General features: G+C 41.1%; 1 protein-coding gene across 1 annotated transcript in view; it reads left to right on the top strand.

Annotated features, from left to right (window-relative positions):
* The window catches only part of POT1 (protection of telomeres 1), a 111,738-nt gene that overhangs the window by 72,040 nt on the left and 25,193 nt on the right, over positions 1–14,505 (top strand). Inside the window, exons 8-10 of the mRNA XM_088455950.1 lie at positions 4,437–4,493; positions 5,325–5,481; positions 14,011–14,216. Coding sequence (XP_088312076.1) covers positions 4,437–4,493; positions 5,325–5,481; positions 14,011–14,216 — 420 coding nt within the window. The remainder of the gene's footprint in view (positions 1–4,436; positions 4,494–5,324; positions 5,482–14,010; positions 14,217–14,505) is intronic.

Genomic DNA, 14,505 nt, shown 5'->3' on the forward strand with positions numbered 1-14,505 from the left:
CCAACAGTGTGAGTGAGGACACTGTGGCCCTCTACTCAGATCTAAGTAATTTTATAGAAAAACACTGGCACACTCTGATTTGAAGCTGCCAACGTTTACGACCTACTGTTCCCACCGAGAACAGTTGAAAATGATCATAAATTACAAAAATAAACAGTCATAAACAAACGGCGCTAATCAGAAGGTTCATACAGATAATTATAGTGTCTGTCTTCTTGTCAATCATCCATATGTATATGAATAGATTGCTCTGATGTTAATCCGATAAAACAACAATACTGTGAATAAAAATGAGTGGTATTGTTTAATATATGTATGTATATATATATATATATATATATATATACACACACACATTATACACTAATAAGTTAAACATAGGTATAGCATACCAGGGTTCTGGATTTACAGTTCCCATATTAATCCTCAACATATGTATTCAGAGAACATATACAAAAAAGTTTAAAATCAACTACAGTATTAAAAATAATTTAATGTTACTTTAAAAAACCATTTCAATTCAAACTGTTTGTTAAGACCTGGCGGTAGGATAGTATTTAATCTAAAGATCCAGGACATTTCTGTCTTAGCTAACATTCTTTCAGTGTCTCTATCTTTCCAGGAAGCTCTCACACTCTGAATACCTAGGAAGGATTTCACATCGTTCACTTTGCACTGATGTACAGTTTTAAAATGGTTGGAATTTTTTTATTCGCACTATTGTTTTATGTTGGATTTTATTGAAAATTCCTTTATCTATTTATTTATTTTATTGATCACGTGGGTAGCGTCTCTACTTCCGGTTAATAACTGGAAGTTAGTAATTGACGCTCGCGACATCACCACCATAGTATATGTCCGGTAATGTGCCAAAGCGAGAGGCCAGAGGGGATGAATACCCGCACCACTTTTGTAGTGGAGGACTGCGACTCTGACTTCTGGCGGTAACCGGAAGTCCATAGTTCTGGGTAGTGTTGAGGCCACCTGGAACGCTGATTAAACATGAGAAGGTACAATTTGCGAATGTAACTTTATTGTTCCAGAGACAATCAAGGTCATTACTCGGTAATGAATTATTTTTGGATTGTATGTGTGTGTGTGTGTATGTATGTATATATATATATATGTATGTGTGTGTGTGTGTGTATATATATATATATATATATATATATATATATCTTTGATCGATGATGCCATACACATTACAGACGTGATAGAGCCAAAAGCACTCCTGGGCTTGCGGCAGCAAGACCCTACCGCAGGGTCTCGTCACAAGCCCGATGGTCTTGACCATCGCGACCATCTTTTTGGCCGCTCGCATAAGCTGTGGGTGGTCACCCACAGCTATGCGAGCGGCCAGGAGGCCGCTCCAATTTTAGGTAGGAGGGCCCTGATTTAGAGCGAGCACTCTTGTTAGAGCGTCCGGCTCTGAATCAGGCCCTGTTTGCGGCTGGCTAAACCAGAGGCTTGAAGGGAGCAGGGCGGTTTACCCGGAGACTTCCCATACATACTCTCTTGACGCACCAAATCTGGTGCCAATCAAGGTACGGTTCCAATTCTTATATTCTCCAGTCTGAGTGATCTCAGAGCACACTACAGGTGAAAAACCTTTTGATTGTTGTGAAAATTGTATTTGGAAATTTATTTTATGTCATTACATTTTTAATCTACTAACTAAACTATATAGCGCTTTCTCTCCTTTTCTTTCTCTATATATGTATCCTGGAGAGAGAGAATATCGGATTAACATCAGAGCAATCTATTGATATACAGTACATATGGATGATTGACAAGAAGACAGACTAAACAAAGACTATAATTATCTGTAGGAACATTCTGATTAGCGCCATTTGTTATGACTTTTTGTATTTTATGATCACTTTTCTCTGATCTATAAAATCCTACATGACTAATTTTGAGGAACTGACATGTAAGTTTCTCTTATTTGCATGCTTTTCTCAGAGTGGCCTGGAAATAGTCCTGACTTTGTGTTCTCTCATGGTGCAAGGTCCTTCCTCCTTGCACACTTTCAGTGCCAGCTGCTGTTACCTGCACAAATTAATTTTTTGCACTGTCTATGTCCCCTTACTAGTGAAGTTAAAAAGGGAATTTTTGTACTTGCCGTTAAATATCTTTACGCAAAGCTGCAACCCACCAACCACCAAGGAATTCTTGTCCATGTTTATTTGTCTTCTCCGTTTCTCAGCTAGTTGGCAACATGAAGTGGTTATAGTAAAAGGGGACATGTCTGTTCTCCAGTGTCTTGCCTCTTAGGGTTGAAACTATTACACCCTACAGTCTGGAAGATAAGTATTTAATATCATGTGCAAAAATCCAATTTGTCTCTTGCTGACTTTTGATTACATTTTTTAACTGCCACTGCAGCTTACTGGGCAGAAGTTCTATTCAGCAGAGAAGAATATTATTCTTTACCTTCCAAAGGGGGATGTATACTGGACTTTAGATTGCATTCTAATCAGGAGAGTTAGATAACCACTACGTTTAGTAACTTATAGAGAGATGCAACCATTTTTTCACTGTTTCTTCTGCTTGACCTGCCATGCTTTGCTGCTAATTCTATTGACATTTTAACTACCGGCCTATACTAGCTATGGATGTTTGAATGCTACAAAACCTTCCATGCTTTGCTGCTAAATCCAATTAACACTGGAACTTTTAAACCACTATGCTGACCATTGATGTCTGTATACTAATCATTTAATCACTGTTGCAACTAACAAACCAAAACGGTAACAACATTGGAGACCATCGTATATATATTGGTTGCTATTAACAACTGAACGGTTTCCTAATAATATGATTATCCAGCTATATTGTGACATATTGTGATTATTTACATGAACTGTGTTAATTAAGTGTGTTAGTTATAGCTGATCTGTGAGCACGCAGATTTATTATAAGGATTTTGACTATCTATTACATGGCTTTTTGGCTCGTCCTGGTGTACGCAACTTTTTATTATTACTATTATTTCTTGAATTGTTATTAACTATTTTTTATGTGATTTGCTCCAGCGCTTCCTTCAGTTAGTTCTTTGCAAACTACATGCAGTTTGAACTAGATCTGTTTGGATAGAACATAATAAAAAGTCACATAGAACACATTCCTCCTGAAAAGTGATGAAATGAAAAGCTATTGTCTCATGTATACCTACATGTCTTTGTCTGTGTCATAGAATAAAGCACATATACTGTGAAAATAGAATACATTTGGAGAATAATCAATAATTTAAAATGGTCTGGGCAGATTAAACAGAAGTCTAGTGAGAATTGTATAAAAAAGGGCCAAGGAAAAGTTCTAAAGAGATACAAGCTAAACTCCAAGGTCAAGGTACATCAATGCCTGATTGCGCCATCCAATGCTTTTGAGCGACAGTGGGCTCCATAAAAGAAGACCAGGGAGGACTTCACTTTTGAAGAAACAACATAAAAAAGCCAGTCTTGAATTTGCTATAATGCATATTGACAGGGGGGGGCGAAAAATACAGATGACAGACTGTCGGATCAATGTTTCAGTCCAAACAGACTTTTATCAATAGCATAAATACAATGAAGGTTACATACCTTACATACCTGCCAGACATGTGCAGACTGCATACTCCACTGGGCGCCAGGTTGATGCCATCAAAGTGCGGCGAACGTAACCCACATCAGCCTTGTGTAATGTGCTACATGTACAGCACACAAATAATTGAATTGACCATTACAAGTTTAACGTTGTGTTTTAAGTTGTTTATTATTGACTTATTTCTCATGTGCTTACATGCACTACTCGTACATTAGGCTGTATTAGTAAAAGCACATTAAAAAACATAAATATATTCCTAAAAACTCTCCCAAGGCTTATATGTGAATTAGCCTTAAATATCTGAGTCTTGGAATGCAAGAAGACAAATGTAGGAAAAGTAAGTGGAATATATTACAAGAAAATGTATTAAATGCAAATTCATATAATATGAAAAGCAAATTTCAGATTTACAAATATATATGTAGTCTTAACAAATTTCTTTGAAATCTAGGAGTTCGCTTGAGATATTAGCACATGGAACTTTCTTGTGTCGTCTGTATTTTATTTCTGAGCCTGCTCTTTGACCCCTGGAAAATGATGAATTCTCTTTTTAACTCCAAGCACAGATAAATGCACAATGTAATTACAGAAACAATTATGCTTGCCAGTACAAATCGGACTCCAGCATAATAGAAATATAAAGTTTTGGCCTTTAGTTAAATCTGTATTTTTAAAACTTACAAACACTAGAACATACTGGTTACAATATGTTAATTGCATTTGCTTCAAGTGTTACAGTACAAATACTCTATTTAGTATACTGTATTATTATGGTTTTCGCAATTGAACTGTTTGTTGGAATGCAGTCATATAGTATTCTAAGATATTTTCTTTTATCGTACATACAGGTCAAAAGTTGCCACCCTTTGATGCTTTGGAGATGTGCCAGCAGCTTTCTGTCACAGGTACAGTATAAAACCATTAATGGATTTGAAGATCACAGTAAGAGAGCCTACTGCACAGCAGGTTGTGTAGTTCTATGAAATGAGCTGTTCAAAGCTCTCTTGTGGTAGGACTTGTATAAAAGATGATTTGAGATGAAGCAAAGTAATAAACTTAGAGGACACAAGAGCAAATAAAGAAAATGTTATAGATGTACTGTATTTGAACTTGGGTAAGCCACACTACAAAAGATCTTCAATAGGCCACTTTGTTTCATTTAGTTTCTTCTGATTTTTTTTAGGTCTCTTTTTATTACAATGGTGGTTTTATTATGCTGCCTGGCTATACATTTTTGTACTTCTTTGTCCTTTGCGTGACTCTGATTGTTATATACAGATTAAACACGATTGAATTGGCCTTATGGTACAATCCTGGTACCTTGCGAAGTGGGAAGGAGCACCAGATGATGCCACATTAAATCCATAATATGTCTGTGCGTCTTGGTAGACTTGGATGGTATGATCACACTTCTAGACCAGTTCATGATTGGTGGGCCCGTTCTGCACATATGCAGAACGTGTCATGAGCAAGCGCAGTGTAGGAAACATCGGAGATGTGCGTTAACTATCGGGTTAGCATGCATGTCTGAATCGGGCTCTATATTCTTATTTCTGAAACAAACTATGCAAAGTGAATCTACTGCTTGAGATACTGCACATTGCCCAAAAGATAGGAGTATTGGTGTTGGGCATTGTAATAAAATGGAATATTTCAATAAAATGAAGGTTTATGTGCGAGTCTGGTTATTCCTGTGAATGCTTATATTTTTTAAATTGCTTTTTATGTTTTTGCAGTGCTCCCAGCTAACCAACAGTGGCAGATAACGCCTCTCACCATTGTCATTAAAAACAAGGCTCCTCAGAAATTTCGTATCCGAGCAAGATTGAAAAGTTTTCAACCCCAGCACCTCTATCAGTCTGTTAAGCTTCATTGCACTAAATGCAATTCATTGTAAGTACTTGTCTATATTGTGAACTATGTAAAAAAGGCAGATTGAAAAGCAAATTTCACAATAACATCCAGTCAAAAAGTGTTTTTCTATAAATTTGCATCCAATTCCCTCTCACCTTATATACGGTCTCCTCAACTACAGGTAGCAATGCATTTCTTTGTGTTATTTTCTCTGTACTTATCTGTATCACTTAATAATCTGCATGTACAGAGCAATTGTTATTGTTAGGTAAAATGAAGAAGTTTAATATACCAGTAGATGTCATATAAATGGTTCTGATATGACAATTCATCTGTCACTGAAATTTACACTATGTGAAAGATTCAATTACCTACTGTGTTTACCACACGGGTAAAATTTTCAGTTTTAGGTTCCCTTGTGATTAATTTGAGACACAGTAAAAGTACTTGGTAATAAAATAATATGGCCCATCTAATACACTATGTAGACAAGAGTGATTGGACACTGACTGCAAATAGATCAGCAAGATTTTATTACTTTGCAATAATCACTGCATGTTGTGGACCTACAAACACCCTTCTTGGCAAACTGTCCACAAGTTCCTGGACAATAGCAGGCGGTATGTTTTTTGTCATTCCACCTTAAGTACAGTGACCAACTGTGACACTGAAGAAGGTTGAGGAGCCTAGAACGCACCCATCGCTCCAATTCATGCCAAAGGGTCTCAATGGAGTTAAAATCTGGACTCTGAGCTGGCCAGTCCATCCGGGTTACCGAATTTTCTGTATACCAGTCCATTGTCGCCCTGGAAACATGAAAGGTGGCATTGTCGTCCTGATAAAAACATTTGTTTCCATAGAACAGAAAGTTCACGGGCCTCTCTACGAAGTATTCTTGTTGAAACCGCCACATTAGTGGCCATTTGGAACTTGTGTGCAATGGTAGACATGTTTTGAATCCAATATTATCAAATGGTTCATACCTATGCATAACATTTTTTAGCCTTCGGATATATAGGTAATTGGTGTGTGGTGTTATACCTGTAGGCCCTTTGACCAATTGATGTACTAATCAGGGATACACATTAGATATTTTCGCTGAGAAGGTTCTCTTTGCATTAACCATTGTATGTTTGTGATTGGAGTTTATAATTATTTACCACTCCTTTTAAAGGTATATTATCATTAAAAGTTACATTTTATTTTTTCATTCATCATACCAATTAACTAATCAATTAACCGTAACCTTTTCAATCAATTAGTTAAAGAGTGCCCCCATAAAAAGTTTTTTTTGTCCTTTTTTGCCTCTACACAAAAAAATATTCATGTATATCGCACAATTAATTTTGGAAGCACCACCAACACAAGATTCTCTAATATTTATTGACCGATTTATAACGTTGGTTTTAGAGTGATTATATTTGATCCTCGTTGACCCTTTTCAGTATGGCTACCGTTCTATCCACTTCACTGAAACTTCCCTCAAAAAGTCAGCAATGACCTCCTCGCTGCTAAATCCAAGGGCCACTACTCTCTGCCCATTCTCCTTGACCTCTCTGCTGCTTTTGACACTGTGGACCACCCTCTCCTTCTGCCAGTCCTTCACTCCCTTGGTCTACGTGACCCTGCCCTCTCCTGGCTATCTTCCTACCTTTCTGACAGATCCTTCTCTGTCTCCTCTCATGAATCCTCCCCCCCAACCCCCCACAGCCTTTTACAGTAGGTGTTCCCCAAGGTTCTGTTTATGGACCTCTCCTAGTCTTACAATATACGTTCTCACTAGGTGAACTCAACAGCTCTTTTGACCTCCAATATCATCTCTCTGCTGATGATAGTCAGATCTACCTTTCGTCCCCTAACCTCTCCCCCCCCTCTGTCCTCACTGTATCTCCAACTGTCTCTCTGCTATCACTTCCTGGATGTTCCAGCGCTTTCTTAAACTTAATATGTCCAATACTGAGCTGATCATTTTCCCACCCCCCAACATAACCGCATGTCCCACCATTTCTTTATCAAATGATGGCGCAACTATCTCCTCTAGCTCCAAAGTGTGCTGTCTTGGAGTTATCCTGGACTCCTCCCTCTCATTCAAACCACATATCCAGAATCTCTCACAGTCCTGTCGTTTTCATCTTAAAAATATTTCCAAGATTAGACCCTTTCTCACCCAGGATGCCACTAAAACCCTCATACACTCATTGGTCATCTCCAGATTGGACTACTGTAACCTCCTCCTATCTGGCCTCCCCAATTCCCTTCTCTCCCCTCTCCAGTCAGTCTTCAATGCTGCTGCTCGGCTCATCTTCCTCTCCAAACGCTCTACATCTGCCTCCACTCTCCTACAAGCTCTCCACTGGCTCCCCTTCCCTTTCAGAACCCAATTCAAGGTTCTCACACTCACTTACTTACAAAGCCCTAACCCATTCCACTGCCATTTACATCTCTGACCTCATCTCCCTTCACTCTCCTGTCCGTCCTCTTCGCTCAACAAATGCACGCCGCCTCTCATGCCCGCGCTGCCCCCCCACCCTTGGAACTCTCTCCCTCTTCCCATCAGACTCTCTACCTCTTTACAATCCTTCAAACGGGCTCTCAAGATCCACTACTTCATCAATGCCTTCCAGTTCTCATCTTAACTTGCAGCTACATATTCCTAACTCCCTGCCTACCCCATTTGTGTCACACCTGTCTGTCTGCCCTTCCCCTTTAGAATGTAAGCTCTTTCGAGCAGGGCACTCTACCCTCTTGTGCTTCTCCTTACTCTACTTTCATCTACTTCTTACTCCCCACTAGGGCACCTAACACTTGGTTACTTTGCTGTGTTGCTTATCTGGGTGTTATGGTTGCTAATATAGCAATGTATATTATCCATGTCCGTGTCCTGTATTGTATTGTACTATAAGTTACTAGTCAACCTATTTGTTTATGTACTTTGTAAGGCGCTGCGGAACACTTGTGGTGCCATATAAATAAATGATAATAATAATTTACATGTTCTATTCAACTGGTGTGGACTCATCTAAGTCTAAGATGGTTTGAAATTCACTTGCGTGGGGGTGTCCAATCACACTTGTCTACATAGTTGTATGTTTGTGGCTGTACGATGTATAATATAATAAAGACCTATAGCTATGAAGAATAATCAGGTAAGTGACATATAATTTTTCAACCTAGTCACCAGGTAGAGAGGTAATAGAGCATCACTAGACTATAAATAAACCACCTGTTTTTCACATAATGTGTGTGAATGGTCATTGGGCCTGATTCAGACCCACTCGCGAGCGGCTGTACGCTCGCAAGTGGGTCGATGGTCTGCACTGAGCATGCGCACGACGGAGGGAGCTCCGTCGTGCGCATGCGCCAGACACGACGAGCGAAGGACTTTCCTTCGCTCGTTGTGTCCGATCAAAGGGGGCGTGCTGTCAATGTTGATTGACAGCACGCCCCCTTTGGTGGGCGTGCCGGGGGCGTGCCTCCCTGACGGGGGCGTTCCCACGGGAACGCCTCCCGTCAGAAGCCGGCCCACTGACATCACTAGTGATGTCAGTGGGAGTGATTTTGGCTCTGATAGAGCCAAAATCACTCCGGAGCTTGCGGTTGAAAACCTCAACCGCAGGCTCTGGCTCGCAATTTCGATGGTCGCGATGGTCACGACCATCGCGGCCATCAAAATGCACGCTCGTATAGCCTGTGGGTGGTGACCCACAGCTATACGAGCGTCCAGGAGGACGCTCCATGAAAAAGGAGCCCGGCCCTCATGCAGAGCGTGCGCTCTGCTCAGAGCGTACGGCTCTGAATGAGGGCCTTTGTGTGCTAATATCATTGTTTCTTATGTTGTATACTTTTCCTATACCTTGTGTATTTAATGCATACCAGAGCAGAATGCAGATCACATTTGACTATTGCATGGCAAATGCATTTCAATAGATATTTCTTCTGCAGAGGGGCTGCTTAGCCATAATGCTATTTTATTTTATGATTTGGTAGTTTTTTTAACTATCTTCAGAGCACACACAGCAACAGACTGTCCATTGGACGTCTGTGCTGGCGCTCATTCACTCCAACGGTGCCGTGACGCCAGTACCGATCTAGGGATCTTGGCGGGACTTCCCAGACTGCGGCCGGATGTACGGGGACAAAGTAAGGCGGGTCACCGTTTGCAGTGACCCGCGTATTAGCAGTCATTGCCTCCGGTCTCAGGGGACAGATCAGAGGCGCTGAGGTTGACACAGGCCCCCCATACACTGCGCTTCCACTAGACCACCAGGGACAGTATCTGTGCAGGAAGCTAGCATCCCAGGGGTTAATATTCATCCGTCCCAGGGGTTAATATTCAGCCAGGGGAGTCAGCCTTCCCTGTTGTAGCGGCTCCTCCCCTCAGCTCAGTGCGCCTTTCCACTGTGGTCTGGCTTTGCTGAGCTGTTTCCTCCTGTGGCCCCCTCTGAGGTCTCCGGCGGCCATTTTCTCTGGTGGTTAATCGCAGATCTCTCCGGCCATCATGAGGTCCAGTCCCCCTGCATACCTCTCCCTTGAGTTGATGTGTGCAGCACTATAGCCTTCCCAGACACTGATTCAGGGCAGTTGATTGTAGTGCCACTTTGCAGTATACTTTCTACATTGTATGTGACTTATGCTAACGCTGCCTGTCTGTGTCGTTTGTTTCCTAACTGTCAGCATACTGTTGTGTGCTTCACTGTGCCATATTTAGGCAAAGGGGCTCTGGCAGCTTACCAAAGTGTCAGACAGGACCAGGGTGTTGCATACTTAGAAAGTGGGCTCCTGCAGCTTATCCAAGCATCAGTCAGTACCAGTGTTTTTTTTCTCAGACTCTTACCTTAACATACTGGTGTATTGTGAGGCACATGGAAAACCCCTCATTTATAGAACTAAGTATATGTGAGGTTTTGTCATATATATTCGTTGCACTGTGCCATATTTGGGCTGTGTGCTCCTGCAGCTTACCTAGGCATAAGACAGGACCAGTATATTGCTTCCTACTAGTATCCCACATACACGGTGGTTGCATTATACCCAGTGCCATATTGTGTGCCATTCACTCTGCAGCTCTGTCTAGCAAAGGCAGGAGTAAATACAGGCATCTGCCACTATACAGCTATCAGGTAGGTTATGAGCTGCAGGCTTAGGTGAGGAAGCCTTGATACAGGTACCTCCTGTACGCCCACCATGGGTAGACGTACTCTAACTCGGTACAGAGTCTGATGGCTACATCTCGTGCCTTTTCAAACCATGTTGCTAAGTGGGAAACCTCTACCCAGTAAATCCTTTACACAGGCACCCTCTGTTTAAATGACAGACCGTAGCTTCAGCAGAATTCCCTCTATTGGATCAACTATCTGAACTCATGGCTGCAGCCTGGCAATCGTCTGGTAAGAGGTTTCATACTAACCCCATGTTACTCTTTTCCTGCGGCTCATAGTGCAAATTGGGTACACCCCCTGTGGTGGATTCACATGTTACGCGTTTAATTAAAAGCGCTAAGTTACCTATTCCTATGGTTACTTCCTTGACTGATCCTACGGATAGGAAGGCGAAAGCTTGCCTGAAATCGATATACTCTCTTTCAGGGGATGTTGCCCGTCCAACCATGGCTATTGCATGGTTGGCTAAACCTATAGAGAGCTGGGCTGACGCACTTTACTTTTTTTCCTCAGATGCTTATAGGGATCAGATGTCTTTTGTTGCTCACATTCGAGATGCAGCTTCCTATATTGTAGACACAACAGTGGATGCCAGTCTCCTAACCTCCCGAGTCTCTGCCATGGCTGTGTCTACCCGCAGTACCCTGTGGCTACGCTCATGGAAGGCTGGTGTGGATTCCAAGAAAGGCCTAAAAGGGTTACCCTACAATGGGGAGATCTTGTTTAGCTCAAACCTCGACAAGTTTGAAACCACGTTGGCAGCATCAGGTACTACATTTCTGCCTTCAGCAACTACTTCTATTAGGCCTCGGACTACATCATTTAGGTTCTTTCATCCTTAGGGATAGGACACAAACTGCTACTGTACGGGTCCAGGACATGAGATGCCGAGGCAACCTTGGTAGACGCACCAGTGAAGTGGACCTTCCAGTTTGTGTACCTATTTCCTAAAGTCCCCCTTCTTCCTCGAGTACTTCGGAAGTTCAAACAAGACGGAGGCACTGTCCTGCTGGTAACTCCGGCTTGGGCCAGACATCACTGGTGTCTCTCCATCGACACTCCGTTTCTGCTGTCTCAAGGTTCTGACCTGTTGTCTCAAGGTCCTTGCCTTTACACTGACTTGGTTCTTCTGTCTTTGTCAGGAAATTATAGAACTGGCCTTTCAGTCACCAGACCTCTCAACTGGTGAGGCCTCATTGGATGTGATCCGCGCTCTCAGGATTTCTGTGAACCATACCAGTTCCCTTCGGAAATCGGACTTCTTTTTTGTGATCTATGGATTTCACAAAAAGGGATGGCCAGCAAATAAACAAACATTGGCCAGATGGCTTTGTATGACTTTCTCAGAGGCTTACACACAGGCAGGCTTGCCTGTTCCGGCTTCTGTTACTGCTCATTCTACTCTGTCTGTGGGTCCCTCATGGGCGGCTTGCCGTGGCGCCTCGACTGTTCTGCTTTGTGAGGCGGCCACATGGTCTTCCATTCAGACCTTTCTAAGGTTCTATGCATTTGATACCTTAGCCTCTCAGGATGCTTCCTTTGGGCACCGGATTCTCCTCTCAGTGCAGGAGCGTCCCCACCCATAAAAGGACTACTTTGGGACATCCCCAAGGTCTCCCTGTGGAGCCTATGGACCCTGAAGAAGAAGAAAATGAGTTATGGTAAGAACTTCCCTATTTGTTAACTCTCTTTCTTCGAAGTCCACAGGAACCCGCCCTGACGCACCTGGCTTCATATGGGCTATATTTCTGGTCATTTGTTTCCCTTCTCATTCTCTGTGAAAGTGTGAATTTTGTGTGTACCAGTCTTCCTTCTCTCTTCTCCTCCTCCGGCCTTTGTCTACTTACCAACTGAGGTGCCTCTGGCTCGGGGGGCGGTGTATAGGAAGGATGGCCAAGTGCATCCTGGGAGCAAAAGCTTTAACTGCGTGGTGCCCCCGGTATCCAGATCCAACCTACACCCCAAGGTCTCCCTGTGGACCCTATGGACTTCGAAGAAAGAGAGTTAACAAAGATAAGTTCTTACCATAACTCTAATAAACTACAAACATTGCTGCAAACTGTAATATTTTATGTTAATTTGATTAAGTCCCAAAACAGACATCCTATATGCCTAAATAAACTTGTAAATTTGGACAATAATAGTAATCCACAAGGGTTTTCTCTGTTATCTGATCTGCTTTTTCTGCTGTCATTTTCTGTAACAAGCAGTTATGTATTTTTATTATTTGTTGTTGTTTATATAGTGCCAATTATATTATGTAGTATGTCTTTCTGCTATTAGCTGTCTAATAAACTGCCTAAAGCTGCACTTCACCAAAAACAGAATATGGCAGTTTGTTGAATCCCGAGACCCAATTTTTCAATATCTATAGTTGTGATTTTATAGTGGAAGGGGATGTTGCCTGTCCAACCATGGCTATTGCATGGGTGGGGTAGTATATGGGGTCAGCATTTGCCATGTTTCCTAATTCATTATCTTGCCATATACAGGTTGAGTCTCCCATATCCAAATATTCCGAAATACGGAATAATTTTGGCATGACTGAGATAATGAAACCTGATTTTTGATGGTTCAATGTACACAAACTTTGTCTAAGGCGCAAATGATTAAAACTATTGTATTGAAATTCATGTATGTACACAAACTTTGCTTGAGCCACAACATTATTTAAAATATTGTATAAAATTACTTGCAGGCTGTGTGTATAAGGTGTATATAACAACACATAAATGCATTCTGTGTGTATATTTGGGCCCCATTCCCAAGATATTTCATTATGATATTCAAATATTCCAAAATACGGAATATTCCGTTATCCAAAATACCCCTGGTCCCAAGCATTTTGGATATGGGAGACTGAACCTGTATAGAGGTTTTTTATGTATTTGAAACATATCAATCAGATTCATACGCAAAATGACTGCTTTAAACAAAAGGCAAATAAGCCATGTAAGAGTAGGAATGTTAATATGGATGTTAGTGGTGCTAGAAGAAAAATACACTGAAAGGTTTGCTAACCAATGGAGCGTTATCCACTTTTATCCACCCAAGTGCTCTGAATGGCCGAAATGCTTGCTCGGTCCACTGGCAAAAACATGAACTGGGTTTAATTTCAAGTATTAGTTGTAATGCATTTCTATTTAGGATGTTTTATTTGTGATCAGTTGCTTTGATCAAGCATAGTGAAAATGAGTTGTTTAACACAAAATGTTTTGAGTTTGTTTAGAAAATGTACTGTATCATAACTTTACACTTCATTGTATGGAAATAAATATACTGTATATAAACAAAGAACATTTTCACAATGCTGAAAAAATGCACTCGTAGTTTCTAATATTTAAGGTAAGTCCTTCCAGCCTTCCAGTTCTTATTTTCTGTCCATGAATGTGTACTGTTCAATCTTTAGGCTCGATGTTCCGGATGAAGAGGAGCTAAACAATATTTTTCAAGAAACCTTTAATGATGGACCGAACATAAGTACCCAGAGCACTTTCTGGTATCAGTCAGCAACATGGAAGACAATAAATCAAAGAAACAGGGCTGTAACTATTCATTTTGTTAAAAAACATGACATTATGCAAAGTCCAGAAGACTCACTAATCATGTTAGAAGGTAAGATTCACATATCTGGAAGTATTAAACTGCAGTTCACAACAAAAGCCTCTGGGTGTCAGCATCACTACATGTAAATTGCAGAGCCCAAATTTACACTGATCGTAAAATACTTAGCATTCTTCGGTACCAAAGTGTAATTATATTATGTATTTTTCATGGCTTTTTGCGCATTTTTTACCAAATACAAGGAAAAGGGTATTAGTGGGTGTATGTTGCACCTATTTCCATGAGATATGATTCAAAAAGGTTATGTCATGTTTCAAACCTTAAGCTTGAGTTTTGCACA

Source organism: Taudactylus pleione, unplaced genomic scaffold, assembly GCF_031769625.1.
Source record: "Taudactylus pleione unplaced genomic scaffold, aTauple2 ptg000041l, whole genome shotgun sequence".
Lineage (NCBI taxonomy): Eukaryota > Metazoa > Chordata > Amphibia > Anura > Myobatrachidae > Taudactylus > Taudactylus pleione.